Genomic DNA, 12,174 nt, shown 5'->3' with positions numbered 1-12,174 from the left:
GGCAGAGGGGGGGTGGAAAACAGCAGGGAGTGCTTAGTGGAAGCGAGAGAAATTGATGCTCATGCCACCAGGATGAAGTCTACCCAGATACAGCATGAGGTGTTGCTCCTCCAACCTCAGTTTGGCCTCATTGTCGCAGTACAGACATGTTGGTATGGGAATGGAAAGTCAATTGAAATGGGTGGCTACCAGAAGATCCCATCTGTTGCGGCAGAAAGAGCGAAGATGCTTGACAAAGTGGTCCCCCAACTTGCATCAGGACTCATCAATGGAGAGGAGATCACATCAGCAGCACCAGATACAAGTTTAGTTGTCATTCAACTATACACATGCATACAGCCAATCGTAACAGGGGTGCCCTTTCTCCACCACTGACTCGCCAAAGATGCTGTCTGACCTGTAGAGTTCCTCCAGCATTTTCGTTTGTGTTGCTCCACTTTATTCACTTGACCTAGAATTTCACTGTGGAATGAAGATCACCTCTACCTTAATCTGATAGAGCAACCAGGCAAATTTAATGACAAAATAACAGAAGATAGCAAGGCTCTGTTTTTTTTCCCCATATGCTTCAGCAACTTCAGAGGCCAATTGGTGGCCATACCCAGATATTTAAAGATGTCCATGATGTGTCACGAAGCTGACAATACCACCGAAATACATTGTAAATTACAGTTGCTTTACTTATGAATGAAATAAAAATACACATTTCTTCATCTGAATGATCATGGACATAAATGATTGATTGCCCTGTTCACCAAGGTCACAGACACCTGCTTTTCCCTGCTGCAGCATTACCTACTTGCAATTTCAGCAACGTGATAGGTAAAAGTTTTAAATGACAAATCCAACTCGTATCTGCTGTTTCAACGTACCATCACAAAATATTACTCAGTATATTTATACATAAAGAAACAAAACACATGACCTTAATAACTGATGGCTTACCTCGATTAACATTAGCAAAAGGCCCCTCTACGTCAATTGAACTTTGTGCAAACTCGGGTCCTCGGAATGTCTGCTGAAGCTGTATCATGCTGCCCATTGAAGGCTCACTTCCCAGGGCACCACCACTCCAGTACTCACATTGAGTGCCTGTAACTGAAAGACAAATAAAACCAGAGCAGTCAGCGTCAAGCATCATGACCTCTGCTTTGAAACTTACCTTGCAGGCAGAGGGACAATGCTCAAGATACTTCACTAAATTGATTTCTGGGATGAAAACATTCCTTTACAGGTACAGGCCAAATACAATAGACCTATCTTTGCTGGAGTTTAGCAGAATGATATGTGTTCTCGAAATGCAAGAGTCCAAGTTGTTGGAACATTACGTTAGCATGCAAGGTCACTGTTTAGGATTGCGAGGGCACAAGAAAGGACAACCTACAGAAAGAGAGTGAGAGAGAGAGAAAAATCCAGAAAATATATCAGAGTACAGGATCAAGGAGGTAAGCAAAATGCAAAAGGAGAGCCTTGATGATGATGGAATAAGCTTAATCAAGTGAAAGGATCTTATCTTAGAGATCAAAGTAATAGATGCAGCTCTGGTGGAGCTAACAATCAGTAAGTAACGAACAAAACATAAGGGCAACACACATCAAAGTTGCTGGTGAACGCAGCAGGCCAGGCAGCATCTCTAGGAAGAGGCACAGTCGATGTTTCGGGCCGAGTCCCATCGTCAGGACTAACTGAAAGAAGAGCTAGTAAGAGATTTGAAAGTGGGAGGGGGAGGGGGAGGGGGAGGGGGAGATCTGAAATGATAGGAGAAGGCAGGAGGGGGAGGGATGGAGCCAAGAGCTGGACAGGTGATAGGCAAAAGGGATGTGAGAGGATCATGGATGGGAGGCCTAGGGAGAAAGAAAGGGGGAGGGGTGAAGCCCAGAGGACAGGCAAGGAGTATAGTGAGAGGGACAGAGGGAGAAAAAGGAGAGAGAGAAAAATTATATATAGGTTTCCCTCGCCATCGGAAGGTAGAGCGTTCCTATGAAACGGTTCGTAAGCCAGAATGTCGTAAAGCGAAGAAGCAATTACCATTTATTTATATGGGAAAATTCTGTGAGCATTCGCAGACCCAAAAATAACCTACCAAATCATGCCAAGTAACACATAAAACCTAAAGTAACAGTAACATATAGTAAAAGCAGGAATGATTTGATAAATACACAGCTTATACAAAGTAGAAATACTTTTCCACAATCATTGCCTGAACTGTTCTCCGTAGCAAAAATCTCACGCAAGCGCCGTCGGCAAAAACACGGTGCAAGCGCTCTCCAGTAACCTTTAAGCTATGAAGCTGCCAAATCATACCAAATAACACGTAAAAATACACAGCCTATATAAAGTAGAAATAATATATATACAGTGTGGTATTACTTACTGGAATTGGGAAAGCACGGAGCACACTGATGATGGTGTGTTAGGCTGAGTCGTCGGAGTTTGGGTGGTGCAGTGGCCCCCACCCTCCGGACTGCAAAGCGATACTGATCTGCAAAGCATGCAGGGGTACAGCGGTAGCTGGGAGGCACCCAGCGCATCTTTAAGAAAAAAGCCGAAATAAACAAGCTAATTAATTAGGTGCCGCCCGGCATGTAATTAATTAGCATGTTTATTTCGGCTTTTTTCTTAAAGTTGTGCTGTGTGTCTCCTGGCTACCGCTGCATTCTTCACGAATCGGTATCTGTCCAGGGCCTGGGGGTTGGGATGGTGGGACACTGGGGTGTCATCTCATCGTCGTCTGTTTCCATTAGGGCAGGCAGCTCATCTTCTCCTATGACTGCCCGCCTCGATGTCGAAGGTCAAGGATCGTCGTCTGCTGTGGAAGGCTTGCTTGACAGCTGAGCCTCGCTCATTTTTAGATCATACAGTTCTTTGTAAGGACTCAAACCATCCTGCAAATATCCCCTAAACCGACGTACCCTTTCAAAATTAAAGTCGTACTTTATCATTACTCATTCGGTTTCGATTGGGTATCCTTTCCTCTTCTAATTGCATCAGCTCTTCATCTATCAGATCTTGGTCATGGGATGCCAAAACCTCTTCAGCATCATCTTCGTCAGCTTCCACAAGCCAAACTCACTTTGTCCTTACTTCGTTCACCATGATCAAAACGCTTAATTATGTCTAGTTTTACGCTAAGTGTAACACTCTTACGAGCTCTTTTAGCTCTTTTAGGCTTTTCCGATACCTTAGAACTCATCTTGCAAACGGCTGCTCACAGGCACACATTTAAGCAATGCCAGCGAGAATGCCGTTCCGAATCCGGGGGAGAGTGGCAGCTCGGGGCGTGCGCTGCCTTTTATCGTGCGCTGCTTTTTTCATAAGAGTGAAAACACCTTCTGTTAGCGAAAACAGGGTACTAATGCAGGTCTTTCGTAACAGTGAGGCTTCATAAAGTGAACGTTCGAAAAGCGGGACACACACACACACATATATATATATATTTTTTTTTATTGCATTTTGGAAAATATCCCAACTTTTCTGGAAATGGGGTTTGTGTATATATGTGTGTGTGTGTGTATATGTATATATATATATATATATATACACACACACACACATATACACACACACATATATACACAAACCCCATTTCCAGAAAAGTTGGGATATTTTCCAAAATGCAATAAAAAAAATCTGTGATATGTTAATTCACGTGAACCTTTATTTAACTGACAAAAGTACAAAGAAAAGATTCTCAATAGTTTTACTGACCAACTTAATTGTATTTTGTAAATAAACACAAATTTAGAATTTGATGGCTGCCACACACTCAACAAAAGTTGGGACAGAGTTAAAATAAGATTGAAAAGTGCACAGAAAAGTTATGTTACTGTGACAATTATAGCCACCTGGGCTCGGGAGTACTTCGGAAAACCATTGTCACTCAACACAGTCCGTCGCTGCATCCAGAAATGCAACTTGAAACTGTATTACGCAAGGAGGAAGCCATACATCAACTCTATGCAGAAATGCCGGCAAGTTCTCCGGGCCCGAGTTCATCTCAGATGGACCGAAAGACTGTGGAACCGTGTGCTGTGGTCAGATGAGTCCACATTTCAACTAGTTTTTGGAAAAAACAGGCATCGAGTTCTCCATGCCAAAGATGAAAACGGCCATCCAGATTGTTATCAGCAAAAGGTGCAAAAGCCAGCATCTGTGATGGTATGGGGGTGCATCAGTGCCCATGGCATGGGTGAGTTGTACGTATGTGAAGGTACCATTGACTCTGAGGCGTCTACTAGGATTTCAGAGAGACATATGTTGCCATCAAGGCGACGTCTCTTCCCAGAACGTCCATGCTTATTTCAGCAGGACAATGCCAGACCACATTCTGCACGGGCTACAAAAGCATGGCTTTGTAGACACAAGAGTGCCTGTGCTTGACTGGCCTGCTGCCAGTCCAGATCTATCTCCTATTGAAAATGTATGGCGCATCATGAAGAGGAGAGTCAGACAACGGAGACCACGGACTGTTGAGCAGCTGAAGTCTTATATCAAGCAAGAATGGACAAAATTTCCAATTGCAAATCTACGACAATGAGTATCCGCAGTTCCAAAACGATTAAAATGTGTTATTAAAAGGAAAGGTGATGTAACACAATGGTAACCATGCCTCGGTCCCAACTTTGGCCCCTTACTAATACAGAAGACTTTATGTGGAGAAATAAAAAAATGACAATTAATGTGAAAAAGCAAAAATTCTTTTAAGTGGAAGCAAGTAGCTGAAGAAGTGAGCGGAAGAATTCGGGTCAAAAAGGTCGTTTTTTTTTAAAAACTGCTCGGGGAGAAGGGTCTGCACTGCGCAGGCGCATGACGTAGTGCGCCAAGGTTTAAAAAGCAGACCACCATATACAGCGGCCATCGTCGGAGTGGACTGAGTCAGAGTGGGGCGGCTTTGGCTCAAACAGGCTTCGGCGAGAGCAGGCAGAGGCCAGGGTAGGTTCTGGTAAGTTTTTTGTACAGTTTGTTTAGAGTAGAGAGAATGCCAGGCAGGATGTTGGAATGCTCCTCTTGCAGGATGTGGGAAGTCAGGGAGCCCTCCGGTGTTCCTGACAATGATGTCTACAAGAAGTGCATCCAGCTGCAGCTCCTAACAAACCACGTTAGGGAACTGGAGCAGGAGCTGGATGACCTGCGGATCATTCAGGAGAATAAGGAGATTACAGATCGTAGCTACAGGGAGGTAGTTACGCCAAAGGAGCAGAGGACAGGAAATTGGGTCACCATCAGGTGAGGGAAGGGGAAAGGGCAGGCAGAGCAGGGTTCCCCTGTGGCCATTCCCCTCAACAACAAGTATACCGCTTTGGATACTGTTGGGGGGATGACTTACCTGGGACAAGCTGCAGTAGCCGGATCTCTGGCACTGAGTCTGGCTCTGCAGTGCAGAAGGGAGGGTGGAAAAAGAGGAGAGTGGTAGTGATAGGGGACTCGATAGTTAGAGGTGCAGATAGGAGGTTCTGTGGTTGTGACAGAGAATCCAGGATGGTTTGTTGCCTCCCGGGTGCCAGGGTCAAGGATATCTCTGATCGATTGCATGACATTCTGAAGTGGGAGGGTGATCAGCCAGATGTCGTGGTGCACATCGGTACCATTGACATAGCAAGGAAGAGTGAGGAGGTCCTGGAGGGTGAGTATAAAGAGCTTGGTAGGAAGTTGAAAAGCAGGACCTCAAGGGTGGTAATCTCAGGATTGCTACCTGTGCTACGTGCCAGTGAGGGTAGGAATAGGATGCTCTGGAGGAGGAACAAGTGGCTGAGGAACTGGTGTAGGGGGCAGGGTTTCAGATTTCAGGATCATTGGGACCTCTTCTGGGGCAGGTGGGACCTGTACAAGAGAGACGGGTTACACTTGAACCACAGGGGGACCAATATCCTTTCAGGGAGGTTTGTTAGTGCTTTTGGGGAGGCTTTAAACTAGATTTGCAGGGGGATGGGAACCAGAGTGCCAGAGCTGACAGCGTGGCTGGGGTGAAAATAAATGATGTTGAAAGTTTAAGCAAATCCGCTGATAGAAAGGTTGTGAGTGGTGGTAAAAGTCTTCTGAGGTGTATATATTTCAATGCTAGAGGTATTGCGGGGAAGGCAGATGAGTTGAGGGCGTGGATTGACACGTGGAATTATGATGTTGTAGCAATTAGTGAAACTTGCCTACAGGAGGGGCAGGACTGGCAGCTTAATATTCCAGGGTTCCGATGTTTCAGATGTGATCGAGGCAGAGGAATGAAAGGTGGGGGAGTAGCATTGCTTGTTAGGGAAAATATTACAGCAGTGCTCAGGCAGGACAGATTAGAGGGCTTGTCTACTGAGTCCTTGTGGGTGGAGCTGAGAAACAGGAAAGGTATGGCCACATTAGTGGGATTGTATTACAGACCACCCAATAGTCAACAAGACTTGGAAGAGCAAATCTGCAGAGAGATAGCAGGCAACTGCAGGAAACATAAAGTTGTGGTGGTAGGGGATTTTAATTTTCCGTACATTGATTGGGACTCCCATACTGTTAGGGGTCTAGATGGTTTAGAGTTTGTAAAATGTGTTCAGGAAAGTCTTCCAAATCAATATATAGAGGGACCAACTAGAGGGGATGCAATATTGGATCTCCTGTTAGGAAACGAATTAGGGCAAGTGACAGAAGTCTGTGTAGGGGAGCACTTTGATTCCAGTGATCATAACACCATTAGTTTCAATTTGATCATGGACAAGGATAGATCTGGTCCTAGGGTTGAGGTTCTGAACTGGAAGAAGGCCAAATTTGAAGAAATGAGAAAAGATCTAAAAAGCGTGGATTAGGACAGGTTGTTCTCTGGCAAAGATGTGATTGGTAGGTGGGAAGCCTTCAAAGGGGAAATTTTGAGAGTGCAGAGTTGGTATGTTCCTGTCAGGATTAAAGGCAAATTGAATAGGAATAAGGAACCTTGGGTCTCAAGGGATATTGCAACTCTGATAAAGAAGAAGAGGGAGTTGTATGAAATGTATAGGAAACGGGGTAAATCAGGTGCTTGAGGAGTATAAGAAGTGCAAGAAAATACTTAAGAAAGAAATCAGGAGGGCTAAAAGAAGACATGAGGTTGCCTTGGCAGTCAAAGTGAAGGATAATCCAAAGAGCTTTTACAAGTATATTAAGAGCAAAAGGATTGTAAGGGATAACATTGGTCCTCTTGAAGATCAGAGTGGTCAGCTTTGTGCGGAACCAAAGGAAATGGGGGAGATCTTAAATAGGTTTTTTGCGTCTGTATTTACTAAGGAAGCTGGCATGAAATCTACGGAATTGAGGGAGTCAAGTAGTGAGACCATGGAAACTGTACAGATTGAAAAGGAGGGGGTGCTTGCTGTCTTGAGGAAAATTAAAGTGGATAAATCCACGGGACCTGACAGAGTGTTCCCTCGGACCTTGAAGGAGACTAGTGTTGAAATTGTGGGGGCCCTGGCAGAAATATTTAAAATGTCACTGTCTACGGGTGAAGTGCCGGAGGATTGGAGAGTGGCTCACGTTGTTCCGTTGATTAAAAAAGGATCGAAAAGTAATCCGGGAAATTATAGGCCGGTGAGTTTAACGTCAGTAGTAGGTAAGTTATTGGAGGGAGTACTAAGAGACAGAATCTACAATCATTTGGATAGACAGGGGCTTATTAGGGAGAGTCAACATGGCTTTGTGCGTGGTAGGTCATGTTTGACCAATCTGTTGGAGTTTTTTGAGGAGGTTACCAGGAAAGTGGATGAAGGGAAGGCAGTGGATATTGTCTACATGGACTTCAGTAAGGCCTTTGCCAAGGTCCCGCATGGGCGGTTAGTTAAGAAAATTGAGTCGCTAGGTATACATGGAGAGGTGGTAAATTGGATTAGACATTGGCTCGATGGAAGAAGCCAGAGAGTGGTGGTACAGAATTTCTTCTCTGAGTGGAGGCCTGTGACTAGTGGTGTGCCACAGGGATCAGTGCTGGGTCCATTGTTATTTGTCATCTATATCAATGATCTGGATGATAATGTGGTAAATTGGATCAGCAAGTTTGATGATGATACAAAGATTGGAGGTGTAGTAGACAGTGAGGAAGGTTTTCAGAGCCTGCAGAGGGACTTGGACCAGCTGGAAAAATGGGCTGAAAAATGGCAGATGGAGTTTAATACTGACAAGTGTGAGGTATTGCACGTTGGAAGGACAAACCAACGTAGAACATACAGGGTTAATGGTAAGGCACTGAGGAGTGCAGTGGAACAGAGGGATCTGGGAATACAGATACAAAATTCCCTAAAAGTGTCGTCACAGGTAGATAGGGTCGTAAAGAGAGCTTTTGGTACATTGGCCTTTATTAATCAAAGTATTGAGTATAAGAGCTGGAATGTTATGATGAGGTTGTATAAGGCATTGGTGAGGCCGAATCTGGAGTATTGTGTTCAGTTTTGGTCACCAAATTACAGGAAGGATATAAATAAGGTTGAAAGAGTGCAGAGAAGGTTTACAAGGACGTTGCCGGGACTTGAGAATCTCAGTTACAGAGAAAGGTTGAATAGGTTAGGACTTTATTCCCTGGAGCGTAGAAGAATGAGGGGAGATTTGATAGAGGTATATAAAATTATGATGGGTATAGATAGAGTGAATGCAAGCAGACTTTTTCCACTGAGGCAAGGGGAGAAAAAAACCAGAGGACATGGGTTAAGGGTGAGGGGGGGAAAAGTTTAAAGGGAACATTAGGGGGGGCTTCTTCACACAGAGAGTGGTGGGAGTATGGAATGAACTGCCAGAGGAGATGGCAAATGCAGGTTCTTTTTTAACATTTAAGAATAAATTGGACAGATACATGGATGGGAGGTGTATGGAAGGATATGGTCCGTGTGCAGGTCAGTGGGACTAGGCAGAAAATGGTTCGGCACAGCCAAGAAGGGCCAAAGGGCCTGTTTCTGTGCTGTAGTTTCTATGGTTCTAAGTAGTGGGAGATTGAAAAGAATGACAATCATATGAAAATGGTTGAACCACTGGAAACTTATAGAGATTCAGCAGCTCTTAGAAAAGCTTTATTACAAGAAGATTAAAATATGCAAGTAAAGATACCTTACAGCTATTGTACAGGGCTTCATGAGACTAGACTTGGCATAATACATGCAAGTCTAAATTCCCCACCTAAAAAAAGATATACTCCCAATGAACAGAGTCACCAGATTGATTCCTCAGGTGGGGAACTTAGTCCTGTGAAGGCAAATTAAGCAGAATCGAGAAGAATAAGAAGTGATCTTCCTGAGGTTCTTAGAGCTTCTGTGGATTGATGAAGTGATGATGCTTTTCTTGTTTAGCGGGTCTAGAACATGGGGTCACAATCCCATTATAAGAGTTTAGTCACTCATGGTTGTGATGAGAAAAAAATTCTTCACAAAGTCGTCACACATCTTTGGAATTGTCTACTCATGAAGTCTGTGGGGATCAGTACTTTCAAGGGATATAGAGTTATTAGAGGAAGGAAGCAATGATATAAAATGTTAGCAAAGACAGAAGGCAAGAAGGGATTAATATTCTGCTATTATTATTTCCTGCATTGTTTATCAAAATAGAAAAGGAAGACTCACTCTCATTGAGAAGACTGTAGCTGCTAAGACAGATTACATGTAGAATTATTTTACAGCCAGAGGTCACCCTCATCTGAAGTGCTACGTAATAAATTTGGACCCAGGCACTGAAGATAGAACCAATTTCACTCAGTTTCCCAGGAATTCAATTTTGCAGAGGTACAACAAAGATTTCCTAACAACCATTAAACCTAAAAACACATTAATTAAGTAGTAGTTAAAGGAGAGTAGACCAATAGGGATTAAAAATGTATGACAGGTTTTACCTGTGATATCAGTATGGTTGTCATCTGAATCGGAGTCTACTGGATCAAACACCTGAATACCCTGAGCCTGTAGCCGCTGGAATTTGGTTTCCAACTCACGTTTAGCTCGTAAGAGGTCTTGAATCTCTTTCTCTTTGGTTTCCCTAAAAATCTGAAATAAAACAAAACCACATCAACAGCTATTAAAAACAGAAGTTCAGGAGTAGTTCTCCAATGTTGCCCCATCATACCTGCCCTTCAAAACTGAATAGCTTATGTACACTTCACCATATACAGTATCATCAAGGTGGTGGAATAGTTCATGAGATAAATATCCTGCTCCTAATTCTTATGTTATGCTCTTACATTATTTATTTTAAAATTCATTTTAAAAAAGTGAGAAACAAGTGAGTTTCCAAAAGCTTAAAGGGGAAAATAGCAACTCAAGTGAAAATCAAATAAAAATGATGCAGTTTTTCTGAAGCGTCCTTAACATACAGCAAGTAGTGAGATAAATTGGCTGGTTGAGTGAGGCCACATCAATAATCTGCCACTCAATGTCATTAAGATCAAGCAATTGATTGAGGACTTCAGAAAGGGGAAGTTTGGAGAATACACAACAGTCCTCATTGAAGGGTCAGCAGTGGAAAGAGTGAACAGCAACAAATTCCAAGACATCAACATCTCAGAGCATCTATCCTGGCCTCAACATACTGATGCAATTATCAAGAATGCACACAAGCAGCTATATTTCAATGGAATTTGAGGAGATTTCGTATGTAACCAAAGACTCTAGAAAATTTCTATGCATGTACTGTGGAAAGTATTCTGACTGGCTGCATCACAATGGACATACTGCAGAAAGTATTCTGACAGGCTGCATCAATATGGATGTACTGTGGAAAGTATTCTGACTGGCTAAATCACTGTGGACGTACTGTGGACAGTAGTCTGTCTGGCTAAATCACTGTGGACGTACTGTGGAATGTATTCCGACTGGCTGCATCACTATGGACGTAATGTGGAAAGTAGTCTGACTGGCTAAATCACTGTGGACGTACTGTGGACAGTATTCTGACTGGCTCAATCACTGTGGACGTACAGTGGACAGTATTCTGACTGGCTGCATCACTATGGACGTACTATGGACAGTATTCTGACTGGCTGCATCACTATGGACGTAATGTGGAAAGTAGTCTGACTGGCTAAATCACTGTGGACATACTGTGGACAGTATTCTGACTGGCTCAATCACTGTGGACGTACAGTGGACAGTATTCTGACTGGCTGCATCACTATGGAAGTACTGTGGACAGTATTCTGACTGGCTGCATCACTGTGGACGTACTGTGGAAAATATTCTGACAAGCTGCACCACGAAGGATGTACAGTGGAAAATATTCTGACTGCCTGCATCACTATGGATGTACTGTGAAAAGTATTCGGACTGGCTGCATCACTGTGGATGTACTGTGGACAGTATTCTGACTGCTTCCATCACTATGGACATACGGCGGACAGTATTCTGACTGCTTCCATAACTATGGACATACGGCGGACAGTATTCTGACTGTGTAAATCACTGTGGACGTACTGTGTAAAGTCTTCTGACTGGCTGCATCGTGATGGACGTACTGTGGACAGTATTGTAACTCGCTGCATCACAATGGACGCACAGCGTAAAGAATTCTGACAGACTGCATCACTATGGATGTACTGCGGACAGTATTCTGACTGGCTGCATCAATATGGATTTACTGTGGAAAGTATTCAGACTGGCTACATCACTACGGATACACTGTGAAAAGTACTCTGACTGGCTGCGACAATATGGATGTACTGTAGTAAGTATTCTGACTAGTTTCATCACTATGGACGTAGTGTGCAAAGTATTCTGACAGGCTGCATTACCATAGACGTATTGTGGACAGTATCCTGACTGGCTAAATCGCTACAGACGTACTGTGGAAAGTAGTCTGACTGGCTGCATCACTATAGACGTACTGTGGAAAGTATTCTGACTGGTTCCATCACTATGGATGTACTGTGGAAAGTATTCTGACTGCCTACATCACTCTGTAGGTACTGTGGACTGTATTCTGACTGGTTGCATAAATATGGACGTAATGTGGAAAGTAGTCTGACTGGCTAAATCACTGTGGACATACTGCGGACAGTATTCTGACTGGCTGCATCACCATGGATACACTGTGGAAAGTACTCTGACTCGTTGCAACAATATGGATGTACTGTGGAAAGTATTCTGACTAGTTCCATCACTATGGACGTAGTGTGGACAGTATTCTGACTGGCTAAATCACTGTGGACGTACTGTGGAAAGTATTCTGACTGGCTGCATCACGATGGACGTACTGTGGAGA

The 12,174-nt window shown here is 43.6% G+C and overlaps 1 protein-coding gene across 3 annotated transcripts in view; it reads right to left on the bottom strand.

The window, feature by feature from the left end:
- Positions 1-12,174, bottom strand: part of nphp3 (nephronophthisis 3) — a 157,289-nt gene that overhangs the window by 104,678 nt on the left and 40,437 nt on the right. For all 3 annotated transcript variants that reach the window (XM_072283766.1, XM_072283764.1, XM_072283765.1), the window contains exons 4-5: positions 9,815-9,965; positions 946-1,098 (exon numbers count right to left, since the gene is read on the bottom strand). In XM_072283766.1, coding sequence (XP_072139867.1) covers positions 946-1,098; positions 9,815-9,965 — 304 coding nt within the window. The remainder of the gene's footprint in view (positions 1-945; positions 1,099-9,814; positions 9,966-12,174) is intronic.

The sequence above is a fragment of the Mobula birostris genome, chromosome 19 (genome assembly GCF_030028105.1).
Source record: "Mobula birostris isolate sMobBir1 chromosome 19, sMobBir1.hap1, whole genome shotgun sequence".
Taxonomy (NCBI): Eukaryota; Metazoa; Chordata; class Chondrichthyes; order Myliobatiformes; family Myliobatidae; genus Mobula; species Mobula birostris.
Note: the sequence above shows the minus strand (reverse complement) of the source record. Positions and strands in the feature narration are given on the sequence as shown.